General features: G+C 38.6%; 1 protein-coding gene across 1 annotated transcript in view; it reads right to left on the bottom strand.

Moving 5' to 3' along the window:
* The window catches only part of LOC113821545 (maltase-glucoamylase-like), a gene marked incomplete in the record, with an annotated part of 124496 nt that overhangs the window by 114302 nt on the left and 194 nt on the right, over nt 1-10000 (bottom strand). Inside the window, 2 exon segments of the mRNA XM_070142649.1 lie at nt 1-204; nt 9978-10000. The exon segment at nt 1-204 is cut by the window's left edge and continues 143 nt beyond it; the exon segment at nt 9978-10000 is cut by the window's right edge and continues 194 nt beyond it. Coding sequence (XP_069998750.1) covers nt 1-204; nt 9978-10000 — 227 coding nt within the window.

Genomic DNA, 10000 nt, shown 5'->3' with positions numbered 1-10000 from the left:
CTTTCCCTCCTCCGTCCCCTCCTTCTGCGTCTTTCCCTCCTCCTCCTTCTGCGCCTCCATCCCCTCCTTCTGCGCCATCGTCAGGAAGGGCGTCGGAGATGGTGTATCCGTGGGAGGACGCCGGAGGGAAGTAGCAGCTGGGGGCATCACTCCGCGGGGCCCAGATGCAGCCCACCTGCAGGCACTGGCTCTCGTTGGCACCGTCTGCGGGAGGGAAAAGAGGTGAGTGAGGGAGTGGGAAGAGGGGGGTGAGGGAATGGGAGGGGATGAGAAGGAAGGTGAGTAGGGGAGTGGGAGGGGGTGAGGTTGAGTGAGGGAGTGGAAGGGGATGAGGAGGAAGGTGAGTGAGGGAGTGGGAAGGAGAGGGGGTGACTGATGGAGTGGGAGGGGGTGAGGGAGTGAGAGGGGGTGAGGGTGAGTGAGGGAGTGGGAAGGAGAAGGGGTGAGTGAAGGAGTGGGAGGGGGTGAGGATGAGGAGGGAGGGTGAGTGAAGGAATAAAGGGGTTTAGGAATTGGGAGGGGGTAGGAAGAGGGTAAGGAGTGGGAGGGGGAGGAAATAAATGGGGTTGAGGGAGTTAATAGGATGGGAGTTGTGGGAATGGGAGGAGGAAATGAGGGAATGGGAGGGGGATAGGAGGAGGGGGAGTGAGGGAATAGGAGGGGACAAGCAGTGGTATGGGAGTGGATAAGTAAGGGAATGGGAGGGGGGGGTGAGGGACTAGAAGGGGGTATTGAGAGAATGACAGGGGGGAAAGTATGGTGGGGGAGTGTGAGTGAGGGAATGGGAGGGAGGAGGGAGAGAGGACGAGTGAGGGAATGGGGAGGGGGTTGAGGGAATAAGAAGGAGGAGAGAGAGAGAATGGAGGAGGGCGTGAAGGAATGGGAGAGGGGGAGGAGGAGGGGAGGAGAGAAAGGAAACAGCAGTGGTGGGGGGGGGGGTGAGTGAATAAGAAGTGAGAGCGAGAGGAGAAGAAGGGATAAGTGGGAAGGAAAGAGAAGAGTGAGGGAATAGAAGCAAGGAAAGGTGTAGGGTGAATTAAGGAAGAGGAAGAGGAAGAGTGAATAAGAGAAGAGGAGAGAAGAAAGGCATGAGAGAGAATATCAGTAAGTAAATAAGAAACGGGAAAGGAGATGGATGAATGAGGAGAATAAAAGGAGAGAAAGATGGAAGGAGGTGAAGAAGTTATTATGAGGGGACATGAGAAGGAGGATTAAAAAAAGGTACGATGAAAGGGAAGGAGAGAACAACTAACATAGAGAATAAAAAAAGAAACAATAAAGAAGATAATAACGACAATATAAGTAAAAAATGGGAGAGGTGAGTGTGTTGAAAAGAAAAGAAAAGGAATGGAATCGAAATCTTTCTATTCACCTCCCCCCCCATTTCTAGTGAAGGATGGGGAGGAGTGGGGATAGAGTACGAAGGAGAGAATCTTAAAAAATGAAAAAAGAAAGAAGAAAAAAAGACAGAGCAATATTGAATGAACTTAAAAACAATAGTCATCCTTATACCCATTATTTCTAATGTGGGAGACAGATAAAGTAATAAAAAGGAAAGTGAGTAATAATCATAAATACAGGAACACAGAAAGAAAGTATAAATAGGAAGGAATAATGGATAAACATGAAAAACAATGAAACTTGAAATTAACGAGGATATAGAGCATAAAGCAGAATTACCTTTGTGAAGATTAATAACCTACCCACATGTCACTGTTACAACACATTACCATATTCCCCATTACAATCACAATCATATTTGGAATCCCCTTCCACCTCCCCCCCGCCTCTCCGCTCCCCCCCCCCACCTCTCCTAACTTACCCTTACCTCTTTCAACACCACTGAAATATTCCCAATACTATAAGACATACGACCCACCACACTATACTTACACCATAAAACACATCTATCTCTACATCTACATTTATATCTATATCTGTAGTCCTATCTCTATATAGCTATATCTATATTCATATCTATTTTTTCTCTCTCGTCTCCTTTTTATTTTGGTTTGTGTCTTTGCACTTCACGTAGTTCGTTTATTTACTCAGTTTTGGGGGCTAGTCATCTTTCTCTGTATTTTCAAATATATAAATAGATATATAAGGAACTCCATAAATCTATACAGTAACTCCCTACCGCCATACAATCCCTCTAAAATAATACGCGAATTCCCTTATTCCCCTTATATCGCTCTCTAGTACTATCCGAATCTCCCTTGACGACATCCATTTGAAATCTTCGGTTGTTTACGTATCTGAACCTGTGTTGTCGTTCGTATAAGAAAAGGAAAAAACGCTACATTGGACTTTAAAAAACCCGCTAGATTTAAGAGTAAAAGTTATCCCGTTTTCACGCTAAAAAAAGGTCCTAAAAATCGCTAAATGTTGAGAAAAAAATCAAAATAGCTTGAATGGCAACACGTATTTCAACACCTGAGTAAATATTTTTTCTTGCTAAACAAAATCCTAAAAATCGCTAAATATAGCGTCAATTTTCAAAGTAGATAGAATGGCAACACTGATTTCAGTACCTTAATAAAACCTTCATTATTCTTCATGTGTAATATGAACAGACAGTCCTTACACAATCAGAAACAAACAAGAATTAAATCATTATATATTATATAATTAAATCATTATATATTATATAATTAAATCATTATATATTATATAATTAAATCATTGTATATTATATAATTAAATCATTATATATTATATAATTAAATCATTATATATTATATAATTAAATCATTGTATATTATATAATTAAATCATTATATACAAATAAGAATTAAAATAATGCTCTATATTTTATTATTGTGATAAAAAATAGGAAATATTTTTTTACATTCAGATTTTTACATTTTTTTCATAATTGTTATCCTCATATAACCTACAAACACTTTCTAGATGCTTCGGCGTGGTCGGGTCTGGCAACACTAATGTTATTTTTCACGTTATGTATTAAAATTTTCTCGCAGTAATAACAGATAATAAACAACAACAACAACAACAACAATTATAATAATAATAATAATAATAATAATAATAATAATAATAATAATAATAATAATAATAATAATAATAATAATAATAACAATAATAATAATAATAATAATAATAATAATAATAATAATAATAATAATAATAATAATAATAATAACAATAATAATAACAATACCAATAATAACAATACCAATACCAACAACAATAATAACAATTTGCGCCTTCCAGACAGCGCAAAAATCCCCTACCGGGTACGAGACAAGGTGCTTCGGCGTGCTGGGGTCTGGCAACAGTGTCGGACCCGCTGCCCGTTCCCGCCTGGTGTAGCAGAACTCCCATGACAGTGAGTCCGGCCGCTAGAACCACAACTAAGGCGATGAGGATTATCTTCGCCTTCCGCGAGGCAAGGAGAGCTCTCACGTCTCCTCCTTTTCCCATTTTGTGAGGGGAGAGAGAAGGGGTGGGTGGGTGGGGGTTGAGGGCTGGGGTTGGAGGTAGGGAGGTACGGAGGGGGGGAGGGAATAAAGGAGGGATGAAGAGGAGGAATGAGAGGAGAATAGAGGAAACAGAGGGAAGTGAATGAGGGGAGGTGAAGGGGTGTAACGGAAGGATGAAGAGGAGGAGTGAGAGGAGAATAAAAGGAAGCAGAGGGAAGTGAATGAGGTGAGGTGGAAGAGGTGGAGGAAAGGGGTTAAGGGAAAAGGGAAGGGAAGATAGAAAGGATTGAGTGAAACGGGAGAGGGGAAAGAATTAATAGGAATAGGAATAAATAAGGATTGAGGGGTGAGGGGGAGAAAGAGAGGAAAAGGGGAGGGTGTGGGATTCCCTCTCTCTTCTTTTCCCGTTTTCTTCGCCTCGTTTCTCTTTCGCTTCCTTTTTTATTTTGGTTTGTTATCTTTATGCACTTTGCGTAGTTCCTTTATTTACTCAGTTTTGGGGGCAATCATCTTTCTCTGTATTTTCAAATATTAACAATAAAAAAAATATAAGTGAATAAATAAAGAAATAAATAAGCGAAAAATAAACCAATAAATCAGTGGAAAAATAAATGAATAGGTGGAAAAATAAATTAATAAACAAATAAATGGGGAAATAAACAAAAAATAAGTGGAAAAAATAAGTGAATGAATATATAGAAAAAACAAATAGATAAATAACTGGAATAAGACAGTCAACAAATGAATAAATGAATAAGGAAATATAACAAATCGATAGATAAATAAATAATATAATTTAGTATACACTTTCGACCTCATCACTGAAATTCATGTTTTGTGTATGATGCATTTACAGCTGATAATGATTATATAGATAAAGAAAATGACAAAAATTAATGTACTAGAATTTAGGGGTAAGCCAGTAAGTTTCCTGGTTATTATTATAATAATGATAATAATCATTGTTATTATTATTATTATTATTATTATTATTATTATTATTATTATTATTATTGTCATTATTATTATTATTATTATTATTATTATTATTATTATTATTATTATTATTATCATTATTATTATCATTTATTATCATTATTATTATCATTATTATTATTATTAACATTATTATCATTATTATCATCATTATTATTATTATTTTACTATTGGTATTACTTTGATAACAATTCTACATATATACTTTAGTTCTTCCTAATAAATCCGAAGAAAGTAGATTCTTTTTTTTTTGGGGGGGGGGGGAGCAGGTGAAAGAATCTATGAAATGCTTTTGATAAAAACTCCCATGGAAATATAAACAACATTATCCATGTCATTGGCACTGGCATTATTAATTTCATTATCATTACCATTACAATAATGATAATCATAATCATAAGTAATAATAAAAATAATGATAATGATAATTATGACTACAACATTAATGAAAAGAAAATAATAATAATAATAATAATAATAATGATAGTGATAATAATAATGATAATAATAACAATAATGATAATAATAACAACAATAATAGTAATAATAATACTGACAATAATAATAATGATGATAATGATAATAATTGTAATAATAATAATGCTAATAACAATAATAATAATGCTAATAAGAAGAATAATAACAGTAATAATGATAAAATAAAATGGTGATGATAATGGCAGTAACAATAATAATAACAGTAATAATGATAAAATAGAGTAATAGTAATAATAATAATAATGATAATGATAATGATAATGATAATGATAATAACAATAGTGATGATGATGATAATAATGGCAATAATAGTCATATCATTAACAATAACAATGATGATAATGATGACGAGGTTGATGATACTTGTTATAATGATAATTATAATAATAATAATAATAATAATAATAATAATAATAATTATAATAATAATAATGAAAATAATAACAATGATAATAATAATAATAATGATGGCTATGATAACAGTTACAGTAACAATAATAATAATAATAATGATAATAATGATAATAATAATAATAACAGCAACAAAACAACAACTACAACAGCAATAAATAATAAAAATGCTAACGATAATAAAAGTAACAAAAATGATGATGATAATAAAGTTTCCCCCAAAACGCACACAACCGGACACCGTTTTTCTAAGCACCGTCTGACTTGCCACTGAATCCGCTGTTGTGTTCAGTCGCTGTTATATACACAGTCAACAACGGCGGATTCGTGAGATTCTGAACAGTTTTTTCTCTGGATTTGTTGTTTATGACGCCCATAACCGCTGAGGATTTTCAGATTTTTATTGACTTTATCTTGATATTTATTGCTTTGTGGATTTTAGAGATTTCTTTGGATTTTTTTTTTTTTTTTATTGTGAAGTGGTATCTCAAAATTTTATTCGCTGACTCTTTTTTTAGGAGTTTTTGTAACAATAAGTGAAAAAAAAATATGTATTAGGAATATCTGATTATTAATGTTTTATGATTTTATTACGGAGGGAGCTGTGATGTATTTTGTGAGGAAAAAATGACTGGCAACTCTCGCCATTGTGCTAAACCTGTTCACCTTGAACATTTTCTTTTTTTATTTGTTTTCTTTCTTGTCCTTTGACATTTTTTTTTCTTTATTAGTTTCCTCCCTCCCCCTCCCTCCCTCTCTTCGTCTCTTTCTCCTTCTAACCCCCTTTCTCTCTCTCTCTCTCTCTCTCTCTCTCTCTCTCTCTCTCTCTCTCTCTCTCTCTCTCTCTCTCTCTCTCTCTCTCCCTATCCCTTCCTCACGGTCTCTCTCCCTCTCCCTCCCTCCCTTCCCTCTCCCCACTCTCTACCCCTCTCTCTCTCTCTTTCTTTCTCTTTCTCTCTCTCTCTCTCTCTCTCTCTCTCTCTCTCTCTCTCTCTCTCTCTCTCTCTCTCTCTCTCTCTCTCACTCTCTCTCTCACTCTCTCTCTCACTCTCTCTCACTCTCTCTCTCACTCTCTCTCACTCTCTCTCTCACTCTCTCTCTCACTCTCTCTCTCTCTCTTTCTCCCTCTCTCTCTTTCTCCCTCTCCCTATCCCTCCCCCCCCCTCTCTCCCTCCTTCTCCCCCTCTCTCCCTCTCTCCTTCTCCACCCATCTCCCTCTCCTATTCTCTCTCTGTTCAAGAAATATTCAAACGTGTTGAAGATTTCTTGGAAGATCTTGCTTTAACAATAAGCATAATAAAAAGGGAAGCCTTCAAGTGGGAACGAACGTGGAGGAATCAAACAATGATGTGAAGAAAGAGATGAAGGAGAGATGAAGGATAGGAAGGAGAGAGAGCGAGAGAGAGAGAGAGAGAGAGAGAGAGAGAGAGACAGAGAGAGAGAGAGAGAGAGAGAGAGAGAGAGAGAGCTGATAGTAGGAGAGTCACAGAGTAATACAAGAGAGAAAAGATAAGAGAGACACAGTGAGCCAGATTAAGAAAAGCATATAGATTATAAGAAAGAGAAACAGAGAAAAGAATACGGAAGCAAAAATAGAGACGGAGAGACAAGGAAAAGACAAGTAGAAAACGGTTGTCAGATTTTCCCCAGATCTCTTTCGCTTTGATAAATCCTCTGCACATTTTCTTATCCGAATAAAAATAATGAAGGTACAGTAAATCGTGTGTTTATGAAATGGTAATCTTGCTCTAAAACAACAGTGTGGCCTCAAAAAAGTTATTCTAGAAACTCTATTAAAAACTAACGAGTATAAACGTACAGAATTATAACTCAGTGTAGCGTGAGAGAGGGGGGGAGGGAGAGAGAGAGAGAGAGAGAGAGAGAGAGAGAGAGAGAGAGAGAGAGAGAGAGAGAGAGAGAGAGAGAGAGAGAGAGAGAGAGAGGGGGGGGGGGGGGGAAGAGAGAGAGAGAGAGAGATAAGGAAAGAGATAAAGATATAGATATTGTTAACTTCTATTTCGCCAATAGACTTACACAATTTGACAAAACTTGTTTATCACCAGTTATCACTAGTCATAACCACCATGAATTTTCCTGGCAAAAGTGTCAATGGAAAGGGCTTATGATGATTAAATGTAATATGATGCCATTTGTCGGTATTTAATGTTAATTTGCTTGAAATATTCCATTTACTGACCGTGCTAAGCTCTTCAGTGATCCTTCTAATGAGCTCATTAATTATCTTGGCGGAAAAGTTAATGTCATTAGCATACAGGGTGTAAAGACACGCCCATTTCTAGTTAGTAATTATGAATGAAACAAGCAGTTAAAATCATCGGCAACAACATAATGAGTGGTTTATCAAAATTGATAAGTTTACGAGTGGAGGAAAAAATAAGGAAAAAAAATAAAATATACGTTTTCAGTTTCGCAAATTCACTACACGCTTTTTCATACACTCGAGTTCACAAGCGGATGTTCGTATGTATGCACGTATGTATGGCTGGATGTATTTATGGATGTATGTATGTATAGATAAATAGACAGAGGAGTAGATAGGTAGATAGATCGATAGACATATAGATGTGTGTGTGTGTGTAGACAGAAAGAGGTTGATGTAACTTACTGATATGACAAGAATGATGTGGATTAAGTGGCATTTCATCACTGATAAGTTAATAAGTTAATATTTTGGGAAAGCTTCGCGATTTCGGGAAGTAGTGGTAACCCATTTTATCATCACCTTCATCTTGATCTCAATCATTATCATAATCATGACTGTCATTACTATCACTATCATTATTATTTGCGATCCTAAAATGCTTGTATAAGCCAGAAAACAAAACCTTGTAAAACACAAATTTTGCTCATCGTGTTTTTAAATGTGTATATGAATCGGTGTCATTATCTTTTTTTTCTCTCTTTTTTTAGGAATGAGTCCCCTTAATCATTGTCGTTATTAGAAGTAGCAGTACTAACATCATCATTGCTATTAGCTTGGTTATAATCACTGTTACCATCACTCGCATTTACAGTTAAAATATCATTTATCATTGTTATAATGTCACTAATATTATTCGTTATAGCAATCCTAGTAATATTATTACTAGCATTGCTGCAACTATCAATGTCACTGTGATCAACATTATTATCATTATCATCAATATGCTTCAGTACCTCTCTCCCTCTTCCCATCACCATTATTTCAAACGTTAATCGTATATTACGAGATAAAATCGTAGAGATGTGCACATGGCATCCGGCGACACAGTCATGCATAACAACAACAGGTATCGTTTAGACATTATTAAATGGCATCAGTTTGATTTTTTTTACTCTTTTTCTTTGTCTCTGTCTTTTGCTTATCGCTCTGATTCTTCGACTCTCCTTCCCTCTCCTCTTAAACTTTAACAAGGAAAGACCACGTGACGTCCCCCCCCATCTCCCCCTCTTCGCTCATCCGGTTCCCACTCCCTCCCCTTCCTCACTGCCCACCTCCTCCTTACCCCCACCCCCTCCCTTCTCCATCTTCACTCACTCCCTCCCCTTCCTCATTCCCACCTCCTCCTCCCCTCTCTCTCACCCCCTCCCTCTCTCCATCCTCTCCCACTCCCTCTCTCCCCTTCCTCACCCCCCTCCCTCCTCCATCCTCTCCCAACTCCTCCCCGTCCTTATTTCCCTCTCCCTCTCCTCCCTCTCCCACTCTCTCCCTTCCTTACCTTTAACGGGGAGACTCGCGTGACCTTCCTTAGTCTTCCTTCAGTTCTTCTCCTCTTCTCCTCTTTCCTTTCTCGACTCCCTACTCCCTCCCTTAACCTTCTCCGTCTCCCTCTCAACGTTATTCCACTTCCCCCTTTTCCTTAATCCTTTCTCCTCCCTATTTCCTTCATCTCGTTCCTTTCCCTACTCTCTCCTCCCTCAATCCTTCCTCCTTCCTCTCCCACTCCCTTCTCTTCCTTACTTTCCTCACTTCCCTCCCTCCCCTCCTCGCTCTTCTTACTCCCTCCCTCCCCTCCTCCCTCTCCCCACTCCTTCCTTCCTCCTCCTCCTCCTCCCTCCCCACAACCTCCCTTCCTTACCTCATTCCTTATGAACTTCCACTTCCTAACCTTTATTAAGGAAAGGAGGAAGACCTTGCCGCTTCCCTATCCCCCAATCCCTCCTTCCCTTCCCTTCCTTACCCTCCCTCCCCCATTCTTACCTTCCTCCCTCCTCCTCCCACTTTCGCCTTTAACAGGGAAAGGACACGTTGTATTCCTTAGTCCTGCTCTCCTTCTCCCACTCCCTCCTTTTTCTCCCACTCCCCCTCCCTTGCCCTTACCTTTCCTTCCCCCTTCCTCCCTTCTGTCTCCTTCCTTCTTCTCCCTCCCCTCACCTCTTACCCACTCCCCTCCCCTTCCTTACCTACCTCTCCCTCTCCTCCCTCCACCTCCTCCTTTCCCCTTCCTTACCTTCGTCCCCTTCCTTACCTTCCTCTCCTCTCCTCTCCTCCCTCCACCTCCACCTCCTCCTTTCCCCTCCTCCCTCCCTCCCTCACTCCTTCCCCATTCCTTACCTTCCTCCCACCCCTACCCACTCCTCCCTTCCCCTCCTCCCTCCCTCTCTCACTCCCCTCCCCTTCCTTACCTTTCCCAGGCAACGGACACGTG

The sequence above is a fragment of the Penaeus vannamei genome, chromosome 29, assembly GCF_042767895.1.
Source record: "Penaeus vannamei isolate JL-2024 chromosome 29, ASM4276789v1, whole genome shotgun sequence".
NCBI classification, from domain to species: Eukaryota; Metazoa; Arthropoda; class Malacostraca; order Decapoda; family Penaeidae; genus Penaeus; species Penaeus vannamei.
Note: the sequence above shows the minus strand (reverse complement) of the source record. Positions and strands in the feature narration are given on the sequence as shown.